This window comes from Acanthopagrus latus, chromosome 2, assembly GCF_904848185.1.
Source record: "Acanthopagrus latus isolate v.2019 chromosome 2, fAcaLat1.1, whole genome shotgun sequence".
Lineage (NCBI taxonomy): Eukaryota > Metazoa > Chordata > Actinopteri > Spariformes > Sparidae > Acanthopagrus > Acanthopagrus latus.
In genome coordinates, this window is record NC_051040.1 from 21,024,416 (window position 1) to 21,038,973 (window position 14,558).

Here is a 14,558-nt window from a genome sequence, read left to right on the forward strand (position 1 = left end):
ACCTGAGGCCTCAATTACTGCCTTAATTAATCCATAGCAGTTTATATACTACACTATACTGCCAGTGTGCAACTCTTATATTTTAGCATTTAAAGGGCATTGTACATAGTTTCTTACCTCATGTACATGGCATTGTGGACAGGAATTACTCCCAAATGCTGATGCAGCAAGCAAGTCAAAGATAAAGCCGTGGAATCAAAGGGAGCAGTGAAGAAATACAATAAAATACAATTCAATACAATAGCTCTCATTTCGTATCCCCTCCCTACTGTAGCGTCCCCTCTGCCTGCACTTCATTCTGTCATAACACAATAACTGGGCTCTGACGTCTTAAAAGGCATTGGAGGAGTATAGAGGTGCTTGAAGAGAAAATTGCAGCAGCTCACAGCGGCTGGAGTGAAATACCATTTTGTCTCACTCAAGATGGATTCCACAGTGAGATTTCAGAGGACCAGTACAGAATCAAAATGGAGAAGCCTGAAGGGAGGAGAGAAAAAAGGGAAAGAGGCAGTGTGTGTGTGTGTGGAGTGGACAGCTTTGGAGGAAATGTCTGAATGCTTGGTAATTTGTCATTTTCAGGGTTTTCACCTTTATTAGACATTGTGTTAATTATTGGTACAATTGTAGTAAGGAGGTCTGGTCTTTTTCTTGCTTTTTTGGAACAGATCACAGCCCCCTGCGATTAGTAACGAAAGAGTGATGTGGTATTTAGAATATAAAAAGCATTTATAAATAAAAATGAAATGAAGAAATGACCTCTACCCCTGCTGTGTTTACAACCAGTGAAAATTTTGTTTTGGCGAAAGGCGATGATCATAAACGCTAATGCTTTTATTTTTCTGCATCTGGCCTCCGCAACCCCTGACAAGATTTCCTCCCACCAATCGTCTCGCATACTGGCATGCATGCATGGCTGCCGGCATCTGTACACACACACACACACACACACACACACACACACACACACACACACACACACACACACACACACACACACACACACAGTATACAGTCACACCCTCCCTCCTTCTCTTTATAGATTCCACTTGCTGGTTGCCCATCTAACAGCCCTGTATGTAAACCAGTGAAACCCCTTCAGGACATCAGATCCGTGGAATCTGTTGTCGGTTCTATCTAGGTCAACGCTTACAATAGCTGTGCGATATTTTTTTCTTCTTTTCCCGCCTCTGTCTGTATCCCCCCCCCCCCCCGTTTGCTTAACCCCACAAGGTTGATTTTCCTTTGCATGTATAAACATAAAAAATGCTTATGAAATGTAAGCATATTAAGCATGCATTGCTTCTCCTGTACACATTAGTCTCAAGTGAAATATTAAAACATGTAGTGGGTTTGATGTTAACATTAGCCTAGAATCTAATGTTTGAGGAAAATTACATTAGGTTATTTCTCATTAATATTTGTGTGGCTAATTGGTTTGGACTGTGGCGTTATTCAAACAATTCTGTCTGGTAACACTATGACTCAACTCAGTGCTGCAACATGAAATGTGGGCGCAACACTGCAATTAAAATGTGACATACGGTTGTTTTCACTCTGATCTACAGGGGATGATGGTACGTGACCTGAGGGAGGGGGCATCTAATTTGTTAACCCGCACTGAAAAGAGAAACCTCTGCACCTGCTCGTCCATGCATTTTTCATAGGATCTTGAAACGACGATTTGAAAGGCGATTTTGACTGAAAGCACAATAAATATTAGAGCTGCATTAGTGTACTGTAAATAAGATGAATTATCAGAAATTCATCACTTCAGAACCTTCGCAGATTTGTTTGACAGTCATTCCCACTTTCTCATCCTAAATCCCCCCCCCCCCCCAAAAAAAAATCATACAAGTTAACTCTGTTTCAGAGAACAATCCTAAGAAAACCCACAGCTTCCCTTGTTTAACCTAAAATAAATAACCCACTACTAATCCGCTTCAGCTGGCTCCCACACAGCCCCAGTTCATTCTACTTTTATATAAATCGCTGATATAGCTGCCTTCAGACACGAGGTGCAATCAAAATCAAATATGCAGACAGAATTTTTGCTCATCTAAGCAGCCAAGATTTCTCAAACAATAATGGCTGTAACCTTAATCAGAGTCACCCCAGACTTTACGATCGTTGGTGCCATTTATTTAAGTTTCTCATTTTGATATTCTTCATGCAGGTATCTATACAAAGCCCAAGTAGTTAGATGTACAGGTATTTTGTCAGACCTTCAGAACGAGCCATTTGCTGCCTTTCATTCTTGCACATTATGAAAAACAACTTATACAGACAGGAATTGCCCGAGCTGGATAATCCATCACAGTAACACAAAGCCTTAATTTGTTTTTGTCTTAGTTTCCCTAGTAGTCGTTATTTCATAGTGCCAAGTTTTTGTATTAATGTGCACATTATGTTACAGTCTGCTTACTGTCAATCAAATGAGACACGCCGGAAGAAATGGAAACCTCCTCCAGGAAATAATCCCCCCAAAACCTGTCAGTTTACAAACTGCATTGTCATGTCCAAGTCTGGTTGTGTTTTTTCTACCTTTTATTTCCATAGTTTTATAAGAAGGTAAATTGAAGCCAAAGTGTGAAAAGATGACAGATAATTAAATGTTTTTTTAAATCTTTTTCCACTGCACATTTTGTATTTACACACAATATGCCTGAAGAAATCTGATGATAAACCTGCTACAGTAGGTAGAGTAGATATAGGCTTCCTTAAAATGTGTGAAACCATTCTGTATATGAGATTTTGAACATTAATATAGCAGCAAACAACTATTTGCAAAGTGAAGATAAAGCAAATTGGCAGATCATCATCTTAAGGTGTTCACATTCAGATGAACCATTAAACTTCAGCTATGTAAAGAATATTTTACTTGCTGTTTTAGGTGGCTAACATTAGCAGGATAGCTAGTAAAATAATGACAGTTTTATGCCATTTTATGTCACACAGCTTATCAAACAAATAGCTCCTTAACAGAAATTCTGTGTGAAAAATAAAATATTTTCACATCTGCGGTAACTTGGTATAGTAAGGGTTTTGTGAATGTTGCAACAGTGGAAAGACTTGGAAAGTGCAGTATGGTTTTGGTGACTTTTTTGAAGATCTGCAGAGTAAAATTTGTGTTTTGTCAATGAAATATGATGGCTTTATGAGAGTTATATATTTTCTTGTTAGGAGGTACCACGCCCATTTGTTTTGATCTGAGATGCTGATGCGCTAGTGTGACATCTAGTGGCAATGAGGGCTGTATTTAGAAACTTTAACCCTATTAGGTAACAGTACAATAATTTTTATCTCAAGCTTGTCAACATTACCTGTAGCTGTTGCAGTGTTGTTTCTCCCCGGGCCTTAAAGGCTTCCTAAGCTGCCTCTGTCTTAGCATGCCCACCACAGTGCAGCGAAGACAATCTCCTGTAAATTGCTTTTTCGATCAGTTTTGACATCAATCCGCTCCCATGGGAATGTGGGCATTCATGTGATGGCAGAGAGGAAGGTTTCTTTCCTTATGGATGTTGACAACCCCACTCAGCCTGGTTTGATCTGCAGAATTAACATAATATTACTGTACATACTGAACTGGCTGCGACAGCCAAAGACGGATTGGTTTTCTATACCAGACACTGGCGCCGGTGAGGTTACTGCAGAAGCAGAAGTCAAAGATAAGACCGTAAAAGCTGTTGGAGGTCAAAGATTTGATATGCAGATCTGATTTCATGAACACAATTTGTGCATTTTTGGAATTTATTGATACATTTTGTCTTACATCATCTAGGTGATTTTAACATGGTGGTTTGCACCATGAGTTCAAATATTGAGGAGGCTGTAGTAGTCGCACTACACCAAATGTCTTGTAGTTTTTGTTTATTTACTTGAGATAAATGATTTCTTTTTCCCTTTACTCCAGTAAACTCCTTCATCTCATGCCGAAATAAAGGATAACTTTTAAAGGTTTTATGTGCTGTGAGATTCAAACTTCTTTGCTTTCCGCAGAGTAAATAAATTCTTTATTCTGTGAAAGTTGTTTTGATTCTACATAACAAGCGCACAAATTCAGCCTTTCATATTTTTCCACTTGGTCTTTTTATCTTTACCAGGACAGAGATATCTCATCACATCCACGGGAGCCTTGTATATTCTGGACGTCCTGCCTGAGGATGGGCTGAATAACTATCGCTGCACCACGCGACATCGTTACACCGGTGAGACGCGTCAGAGCAACAGTGCGCGTCTCATTGTGTCAGGTCAGTACTGCATTGACACTGAACTTAATTTGATTGCAAAGACCGTACATATGTCTTAGTCACCATGTAACAGGGTTTGCACAACAGATCCTCATACCTGAATTATTCAAATGGTTGATTGCCAATGACTAATATCATCATTCTTAAATCAACATGACAATGTACCATTGACAGGCATATCAGACATTTGTTATACGCATACATTACATGTGTGATTTAAGAGCGTACATCATGTACTTCACTTACAATATCTATGATTTAAGTTAAAGCTAGTGATGTTTTTTTTATTTAAATAATAAGTTTAATATCTTTATATTCCAACAGCAGCCACTGTTATACAGTGTTTGGCCAGTAACCCATGTCTCTCCCGGCTCATAACAGTAAAATAGAAAATACATTTTCTGGTATCCCCGCACACTTTATTCATTCAGAACAGAGAACTCCATAAAGAGGTGACCCCGTCTATTCCTGTCTGTCTATAATGTGCAGAGAGCAGGATCCTCCTGTTTGCTACTATGTTTGGGGATTACTGCTTTGCGTTCATGTGGTGGCATAGACAGGTGGGAGGGAATTGCTACCTGCAAAATGGACATGAAGTTAGCTAAAACAACAACAACAATGGTTACAGCAGCTTTAACATAACTCAGTCCTTAAATTCTTTTACAGAACCACCCCACCCAACCTATGGTTCCTCTCTCTACTATTTCACCAGACTTCCTCCTTTGCTGCCATGATGAATAATAATGGCTACTAAAGTCACCAGAGGCATGCTTGCAAAGTCGACCTACAATGTCATTTTTCTGATGAGTACCGGTACATCCTGAATTTGCAAGGAATACTGACACAGAGTGAAAAACAGGATAAATACACATAGATATTGTGTTTGATCTTAGGTTTGAGAATGTCATAGATCATCCTTACAGGTACTTATACTTTTAACTTAGATTTGGCATTTTCAAACTGCAGACAGCAAAAAATTATTTCCATCGTAAAAATGTCATTCCACATGAATTACAGGTCTACACTGGATATTTTGATTGATTTGCAGATTGTATTGCAAGACCAATAAATGGGTTTGTCTGGCCAATCCTGCCATGCAATCCACTTTAAGGCCAACTATGAATTATGCAGCCCTTCTTTGAGCCAGTCAGTCAGTAACAAGTAAACAACCATTGCAATGCAGGCCACACTGTAGTGTCAGTTCTGTTGCATATTGTAGTTTGAGAAATGAGGGTCATTTAAAATGTTTTGCACCAAGCATGTAGATGGATAAATGGATTAGATGAGATTGTGGGGGGCATTAAAATCCCTCCAGAATTTTTAGGAACACACTGTTTCTCTGTCTTCCAGCTCACATAACAAAATATACAGTACATCGAAGTGAATGTTGACCCTGAGAATCAATATTGGATTATACTGTCAAGCGCCTGGCAATGCTCACCACTAATTAACACTAAATTCTCTGCTCCTTCCAGACCCCACCAATGCTGAGCCAGGCATCTTGGATGGCTTTGACCACCGAGAGGTGATGATTAATCATCGGGTGGAGCTGCCCTGTAAGGCCTCAGGCTACCCAACGCCCAAATACCGCTGGCTGAAGGACAACAGCCCTTTGGAGCCTGACAGTCGCTTCCGCCAGACCATCACAGGGCTGCTGATAGAGAGCACACAGCCTAGTGACTCTGGGACGTACGTTTGTGAAGTGTGGAACAGTTATGGCAATGCTGAGGTCATGGGGCGGCTGTATGTCAAACGTAAGTGTTTTATTAAAAGGGAGCTGGCTCTGTATTATCAGTATATTGATGTAGTCAGTTGTAACAAAGCCCTGAAACAATTACTCGATTATTTGATTCTTCTTCTATGTTTATGTAATTTAGAATTGTCAATACTGTGTTTTGGACTGTTGAGTAAACAAAACAGGCAATTTGAAGATGTTGCCTTTGGGCTCTTATAAGTCGTGATCGGCAGGTGACACAATTTTCTGACACCGTTTCTGACTAAATGACTTATTAATTCATGTAAACTGAAATTAATAAATGTATTTAGTTACTGATGTGACTGGTTGGAAAATGGTGTGAAAAATGAAAAAAATGTAAGAGCCATCTTACCATCTGTTACGTGGTTAATAAAAGTTATGTTAAAACTCTTGTTCATATTAATGGTTTGAAATCCTCGGTCATCAGCGTTTGTGATTATCGTGATATCATCAAAGAAAACTGGACATTACATAGCAGAAAAATGTCTCCTTAGGAAATTAAAAGATTATCAAACATCTGTGTACATCTACACGCAAACACAGTATTTGGAAACATCTCATCTCATCATCCAGGCAGGAATTCCAACAAATATCTGCAACAAACTTACATAAAAAAAAATGTATTGTCAGTTTACAAGTGTTAGATAACAACCTATCTTTTCCTCTCAGATCTTCTGTCCACATTGCTGTGTCTTCTTGTCAGCCTTAATGTCATTAAAACATTTATCTTATGCTTGTGTGCTCAGAGCCCTTGAAGGCAGTGGTCAGCCCTCGGAAGGTGAAAGGCAGTGTGGGTAGCAAGGTGTCTCTGTCTTGTAGCGTGAGCGGTTCAGACGAGTATGAGCTGTCATGGTACCGCAATGGAGAGATCATCTACCCCGGCAACAACGTTCGTTTCACTGGGCTCAATCGGGAGAACCTCATCATGGAGGGAATGTCGAAGAGTGATGGAGGAGCCTACCAGTGCTTCGCCAGGAAGGGCAAAATGTCTGCACAGGACTTTGTGCAAGTCATCCTCGAAGGTAAAGTGTCTGCATGTGATGTGTCAGATGGAACATAGATGCATATGCTGACCTAGAGCCTCAGTGTAGCAGCTGTCTTGTGCATAATCAGTGAGTTAGCAGAAACAGATTCAGGCCTCGGAGATCAATACAAGGTTTATGTGTTAATGGAATCCTGCTGTGACTCTCTGCTATAGGCAGCCATTAGTATGACCATCACAGACTTCACAAACAGGGACAGAAATACACGCACACACACAATCTCGAATCCAATAGCTTACCTTGGCAGCCATGCTCAGGCAACTGTCTCTTGTGGCCGGGGAGCTGTAAAAAGAAGATATTGATAATCTATAATCATGTGGAACAGATTATCAGAAGCAGCAGCAGGCTGACAGAGACATTTAAAAAAACAGCAGCTCTGTGTGTCTAGGAGGAAAGCTCCTGTATCACTGTTCATAATGAAAGGCACTGGATGTTAAAGTCTGGACAAAAAGTTATGATTTTTCCTTTGCATTTTCTGCATTATATTGGTTTACAGAAAAAGGATTTTCATGATAAAGATTTGCCAACAAACAGCACATCCTCTCTTAAACACTCACCGACCCAGAAACCATTAGCACATAAGAGCAGCAGGGTTTTAATTGATGAGACAATAATAAACCAGTTTTCCTATAGAAGCGTTGTGATCCAACCATTGAGTTTCTACACAGTGTCCAGTTTCAGTGGTTACTTTAGTGAATCAGAAATCTACTTTCCCAAATTAAATATTTCCCTGCCCCTATACAAATAAAGCTCTCAAACTTGCGGCAAACTGAGCCACATCTGATTAGAATTTAACCGACATTGTCTAATGCCACCAATGTAAACTCCTGTTTTCAGGATAATTTAAAATATTTGCTTGTGCATCGGCTCCTTATTGTCTTTAAAAGCCGACATTTTTCTTCTGAGTGTCCATTCGCTACTGCAAGTGTCACTCTCATCAGAAAAGAGAAGGAACCGAGTTGGTTGCTACTCTTATCTACCACTTCCCCAATCAGGCAAGTGAGTTGCTGGATTTACTTGCCCAGTGATGCATTTTAGACAGCCAAACTTACAAACTAACCAGGGTTTTTTCAGTAATCTTAATAACAAAGTCAGTCTCAGTAATAATTATGCCATTCATTGTACATGAAGACATGAGTAAGTATGATAGACTTATGTCATTATATGTGACTTTAAAACTTACTGTATGTATAACAATGCTGTTCTTTAAAAAAGAATGTCATGCTGATGACATTTAACATCTCTTAAACTCACCATTTATTTCTTCTCCACCCTACCTCACCCCCCATCACAGATGGTACTCCAAAGATCTTGTCCTCCTTCAGCGAGAAGGTGGTGAACCCAAATGAGCCTGTCTTCCTGGTCTGCAACGTCAAGGGCACACCCCCACCCAGGTGCACCTGGTCGCTGGATGACGACCCCGTCATCAAAGACAGCCACCACCACCTGGGCCACTACGAGACCCACGAGGGCCATGTGGTCAGCCAGCTGAATGTCACGCACACCCAGGTGCAAGATGGCGGGGTGTACCGGTGCACGTGCAGCAACTCGGCCGGGGTCGTGTACCACCAGGCTCGAATAAACGTAAGAGGTGCTTGTCAAATCAGCTCCTCCAAGAACAACAATACACATACCTGTCTGTCTCTATGTGTGTCTGTGTTTGTCTAACTGTCCAGCTGGCTGTACATGAGTGCGGGATGTTGTTTGGGTCTTTTTTTTTTTTTTTTTTTTTAGGGTTTTCTTTGTTTCTTTGCTTTTATGTATGCTCTTCCATGCTCTTCTTTCTTTTGTTCTTTGCTCAGTTATTTTTTAGTTCCAGTATTAAATCTTTAATCACATTTACGTTTTTTTTAGGCTTTTCACCACTGATTGATTTTTCTGTTTTCTTTTTTGTGCGTTATTTCCCTTCTCTTTGCTCCTTATATAATTTTTAATATTGTAGCCTCGTCTCTCCAAATTATTACTCTGCTTTTCCTACATGCCTGTATTTTTAGGTCAAATGAATTATCCTGGTTTGCCGCACATAAGCGTATCTGGATATTGGGTTCCAAAATGGGCTGGTTTGTAAATAGCCAGAAGAAAAATAGATTTCTTCTGTTTGCATGAATAATTTTGCTTGTGTGTGTATGTGTGGTTAGTGTGAGTGTTAATGTGTGTCTGTGTCTGCGTGTATTTACTCAGGCAGCCAATTCAACTCTTCACGATCAGATGCTAAAGCGATTATTCTGTACCCATGTTATGAGACACAGAATGTATTACTGTTATGTGGGTGAGCAGTACGAGCAGAGTTATAAGAATCAGTAGTATAGTGCTATTTAAATCATCTGTTTTCCTACAGATGTTAAGCGCACTTTAATCTGCTTGCTATTTCACTGCCTCCCACTTGGAGTTAAGCCTAAGATCCTGTGCTAAACTAACATGAAGATCTTTAATCAACAGTTCTTTTGCATATCTAAGTATTTTGGTGGCAGATACCACATGTGCAGCTGCTGATGGAAACCTTATCTTCCTCTTAAATATTAAATATATTTGGAAAGTCTGAAATATAGCATAATTTGCAAAAACACCCAAACAAAGCAAACTTCACCACCCCTGTTCTTTGATGGCAACAACACCAGCCATTGAATGTCTTTATAGAGGGCTCTTTCTCCTTCTCTGTCCCTTTTTAGGCCGCGCCAGCATTCGTCCAATGAAAAACATCACAGCGATTGCTGGACGGGATGCTTTCGTTCACTGCCGTGTGATTGGCTACCCTTACTACTCCATTAAGTGGTACAAAAATTCAGCATTGTTACCATTCAACCACCGACAGCGAGCGTTTGAAAACAATGGCACTCTGAAGCTAACCAACGTGCAGCAGGTGGACGCTGGCGAGTATAACTGCAAGGTGATGGTCCAACCCAACAAGATGGACTCACAGAGTGTGCATGTTCGTGTGAGAGGTGAGTCCCACTGAGTTGCCTAGACAGAGTTCGGTTGGACGAAATACGCCTTACAACTTTTATACTCTATGTTATTGTTGTTGTATTTAAATTACATTGCAGCTATCCAAATAGCTCCTTAGCTATTTGAATACTTGCTTGGCACCCAGAACATACAAACAAAACAGGGCCTTTCATGTTTTTGGCAGCCATGTTGGTTCTCCTACATGACTTTAAAGAGTGGTTGTCGTGAGGGGTGTTGAGTTGGTTGCAACCTAAGTCTTCACCATCAGATGCCACTAACTCCTACTAACAGGTCCTTCAAACATAAAGCTGCCTATTAGCTTAACTTGGCAAAAAAAACCTTATGGTATCTCCTGGAAAGCAGGAAATAGCTCCACACATACATGAAACAACAAATAGCTGTTTTTGTGAAACAAACAAAGCTTTGATTAGTAAGCTGATCTTCTTACCTTCATTTGGAACACGGCAAGATGTTGCCCTTTGTTTCTAATCTCCATGCTAAGCTTAGTCACCACGAAAAATATCTAACATCTAACTTTGGGGAACTAAGCAAATAAGTGTTGTTCATAAAATGTTAAACTATTCCTTTAAAAGTCACAGTCTTGACTTTGTGTTATAACTCTCAATGGTTTCACACTGATGTCTTATATTTTTTGCTCTTAAGTTGAATTTGATAGATAGTTTAATGTTAGACCAGTTCTGAAGCACGTCCCTTTTCTGTCTGTGTGTGCATCCAAAAATGACCTCATTGGAAAATAAAAACACCCACTCACATAGAGCGGCAGACCGCTGTATCATATAGCATAGACCTCAGTGGACTTCTAAATTAATCTACCTGATATTTCTCAGTACATCAGGGTATCTAATGAAGACTCTATCAGCTGAGTGTCTGATCTCCTCTGAGATCTTACAACTGTAATGGGTAACACTAAAAAGGGCTTCCCCATTATGCCCCATTTCCTTCCCTCTGTACAGTACGCTAGGTTGTTGTCACTATATTACACTTTCCAATGGAGCAAGGGAAATGGAGAGAGAGAGAGAGAGCGAGAGAGAGAGAGAGTGGGAGAGAGAGAGAGAGAGAGGGGAGAGAGAGAGAGAGGAGAAAGAGAGAGAGTGCTAAAGAGAGAGCGATGATACAAAGCATCACTTCCCAGTGGTGCTGTAGTGAGCAAGTGCATTTGTTAATTTACTCTGCTCATGCTTAAAATGCGGAAGTGTCTTTGGGGATCCCTGGAGTCCATTATCTCCACTTTGTTGTGAATTAAATAAGGTGCTAAAGTGCTGCTTATTCCACTGTTATTTGAACTCACTGGACACTCTAACACAGATGACTTGTGCGATGGCTGAAGATTTCCCACAGACACACAGGCAGTTTGAATAGATTTTTTTGACTGTAAAACTGTGTAGTTACATCAAGCAGCAAGATTAACTTTGCTTGTTTATTTATGGATATGAGCTATTCCTGTTATCAGGCTGTTGGATCAGTGTATAAAATAAAAGACTTGTGTCATAGCCTGGGTGGAAGTTAGATGAGTGTGTAGGTTAGTTCATGAATAGACAATTTTTGATTGACAAACAGAAAAGGTTCTGGTTCACTCACCTTTATTTATCCATCAAACTGAATGAGTCATGTTAATTATTTATTTGTTCCTGTTTCTGTGTGCTCTTGTAGCTTCTTGTTCTGAAAGGACAGAATGTTCCAGTCTGAGAATGACAGGGAATTATTGCTAAATGCTTTGCTATTCAGGTCTTTTATGTTCCTTCAGTGACCTCTTTAAAGCAAGGATAGTTAGAAGATTGCAGGATCACTCAGAGAAAGGGACACAGCACCTGCCACAGAATCCAGGGAATTAAGATCGTCTTTGAAACTCATGGCTGGAATCATATTTGTTCTTTGTGTCACTCTGCCTTTCTTTCTGCAGTCCCCCCCTACATTCAACCCTTTGAGTTCCAGCGTTTTACCATCGGCCAACGTGTCTTCATCCCTTGCGTGGTCATGTCAGGCGACCGGCCTCTAGACATCACCTGGCAGAAAGACGGACGGCCGATCCCCGCCAGCCTGGGTGTGACTGTAGACAACATCGACTTCACCAGCTCACTGCGCATCTCCAACCTGACGCCTGACCACAACGGCAACTACACCTGCATCGCCCGCAATGAGGCTGCTGCCGTGGAGCACCAGAGTCAGCTTATTGTGAGAGGTGAGAAAGCACAAAGGAACTGATTATGTATCTAATGGCACCTAGTGGACTACTATAATCTGTAGCATGTGTGCAGGTTTTCATTTTAAGCAATCCCTGCAGCACCAAACATCGCTTATTAGTTTTACTGGTCTGGAAGGTAGATAAAATCAGCTGGAGTCGTGTTTGACTACAAACACAGGCTACAGTATAATAAGACACCAAAAACATGTCATGTATCTACATCAATCATTATCTTTGTTTATGTGTCCGTACAGTTCCTCCTCAGTTTGTGGTTCAGCCTGAGGATCAAGATGGGATCTATGGGAAAACTGTGACGCTGAACTGCTCTGCTGAAGGCTACCCACCACCAACCATCGTATGGGAACACTCTAAAGGTACATTAAGCACAGCTCACATTAGCCACTACAACTGAACTGGCCAGGTACAAGGACAATCAAATATTAATGTATATGATTCACATTTCAAACGTAAATTACACGTAAGAAGACGTGCAAGAAAGCCAATCAATTGTGAACATTTTCACTTCACATATTTGCTGTTCACATGCAAACATTTTAGCTCACATGTGAAAATCAGGAACTTTTCTGAAAGCTCCAATTTAACTGCTGTTTGACACTCACCTGAAACTATTCAATGATTATTATATTATTCATAGATCTGCTGATTCTACATGTTGTAACATATAGCACCACAGGTTTGTGCTGACCTTACTTGAAAAAGACATTTTTTGGAAGCCTGGTATTAACAACATCATTGTACCAAGGCCTGTGATAAAGTGATTCCTGATTATATTACATTTTTTTTCAGGCAGTGGCAAAATCATTGAGAGAAATGTTTTTTCAATACTCACATATTTGAAAATCATGTCCCATCCCTAAATCAAACATGGACTGTACTTGAGAAAGTTAACATTAAAGTTATATGATATCATTATATGAACAGGATATATTTTTTTATACTAAATCTTACAGTATTAAGCAAAGAAGGGAATGAATTCTGATATACACTGGTGATCAACTACAGGTTTGTGTGTAGCTAACTGGGCCACACCTTGGTCTCAGGCTGTGTATCTTAAAGCAGCTGTGTATGAAATGAGTGCTGTCCACAGCTCATATGGCAGCAGTAGTGTTTTTTCAGGTGAGTGGGTTTCATTTACCTCATCCACAGCTGATGCATACGTGTGTGAATGCAAACAAACACACACAACCATCTGCACTGTAAACACGGGCTGGAGAGGCTTGTCGCAGGATTTCCACCTGCATCATTAGAGAATCATCAGAGAGAGACAGACAAAAACAGACAGCAGATACACAGATGCAGAGACAGAGCATTAGTAGATGGAAAGACAGACAGACAGGGAGGCAGGTGAGTTCAGCCACTTGAGCAGGGCAGATGAAGAGGGGCCCCAGGTGTTTGCTCCATCATCCATATAACCAGGGATGAAAGCTTCACCAACAGAAGGACGACAACCAATGAGGAGTGGTGTGTGTGTGTGTGTGTGTGTGTGTGTGTGTGTGTGTGTGTGTGCGCGCGTGTATGTCTGCAAATGTGTGTGTGTGTGTGTGTGCCCCGTGATCAAAGGAATGAAAGAATCAGATCTGTTCTTCACCCTTTGATTGCATATGTGTGTGCGAGCTTGCATGTGTGTTTGTGTGTGTGGGACAGACAGGCCTCCTGCCTGATTAATACTGTCTGACCAGCTCTGATCAGAATGAAGTGTGTGTGTGTATGTGTGTGTGTGTGTGTATCTACTCAGTCATAACATTTAAAACAAGCTTTTCTTTATCTGGAGGGAAGTTTGCAAGGCTGTTGCTCGATTTTGTTGGTTTTGGGGCTTTTTCACATCTTTCCTGTTGCCCTGTAATATGCTGTTGCACAGGATATCTGTCAGAGCAAATAGACAATGAAAATCACCTCCCTCAGACAGAAATGTGTCTAAGGTAGGTGGCTTGGGAAGCTATCGTCTAATTTGTTGTAATCCAGAGTGCAATTTGTCCAGAGAATGGCTGTCTGGCATGCTTTTACTCCAACAGAAGTAGCTAAGAGCTAGATGAGAGTCTCTGGGAGATATGGAACAGTAAGTAAAGGTCAACTGCTATTAGCATAACGACTAGCACCATTTGGATATGCAAAATCCATAATTCAAGGAAGAACACATCTCTCTCCCTCTCTCTCTCGGAGCCAGGGGAGCAGGAACAAAGTCACCACTTGACCCTTTGCCTGCCGCGGCCACTTGACTGCATTTTAATTAAAAAGCGAAAACCCACAGCCCACTAAACAGCCTAATCGCTACACGCTAACTTTAACACGATCTAATGCGACGCCTGGCTCAGTTCACACGTGTTTAATACTTCATGAGCAAG

At 40.7% G+C, this 14,558-nt stretch overlaps 1 protein-coding gene and 1 long non-coding RNA gene across 8 annotated transcripts in view; one reads left to right on the forward strand and one right to left on the reverse strand.

The window, feature by feature from the left end:
* Positions 1 to 14,558, forward strand: part of dscamb (Down syndrome cell adhesion molecule b) — a 127,003-nt gene that overhangs the window by 74,688 nt on the left and 37,757 nt on the right. For all 5 annotated transcript variants that reach the window (XM_037075398.1, XM_037075407.1, XM_037075413.1 and 2 more), the window contains exons 4-10: positions 4,101 to 4,247; positions 5,723 to 6,001; positions 6,750 to 7,025; positions 8,341 to 8,637; positions 9,716 to 9,988; positions 11,914 to 12,192; positions 12,450 to 12,569. In XM_037075398.1, the coding sequence (XP_036931293.1) occupies positions 4,101 to 4,247; positions 5,723 to 6,001; positions 6,750 to 7,025; positions 8,341 to 8,637; positions 9,716 to 9,988; positions 11,914 to 12,192; positions 12,450 to 12,569 (1,671 nt within the window). The remainder of the gene's footprint in view (positions 1 to 4,100; positions 4,248 to 5,722; positions 6,002 to 6,749; positions 7,026 to 8,340; positions 8,638 to 9,715; positions 9,989 to 11,913; positions 12,193 to 12,449; positions 12,570 to 14,558) is intronic.
* LOC119006610 lies at positions 155 to 8,412 on the reverse strand. 3 transcript variants are annotated; one of them, XR_005070847.1, is made up of 4 exons: positions 8,301 to 8,412; positions 7,286 to 7,328; positions 3,321 to 3,546; positions 155 to 477 (listed from the first exon to the last, which is right to left on the reverse strand). It is a non-coding gene; the product is annotated as an uncharacterized LOC119006610 (long non-coding RNA). The 3 variants fall into 3 exon arrangements; XR_005070846.1 differs by lacking the exon at positions 155 to 477 and adding an exon at positions 570 to 676; XR_005070853.1 differs by lacking the exon at positions 155 to 477 and adding an exon at positions 839 to 923.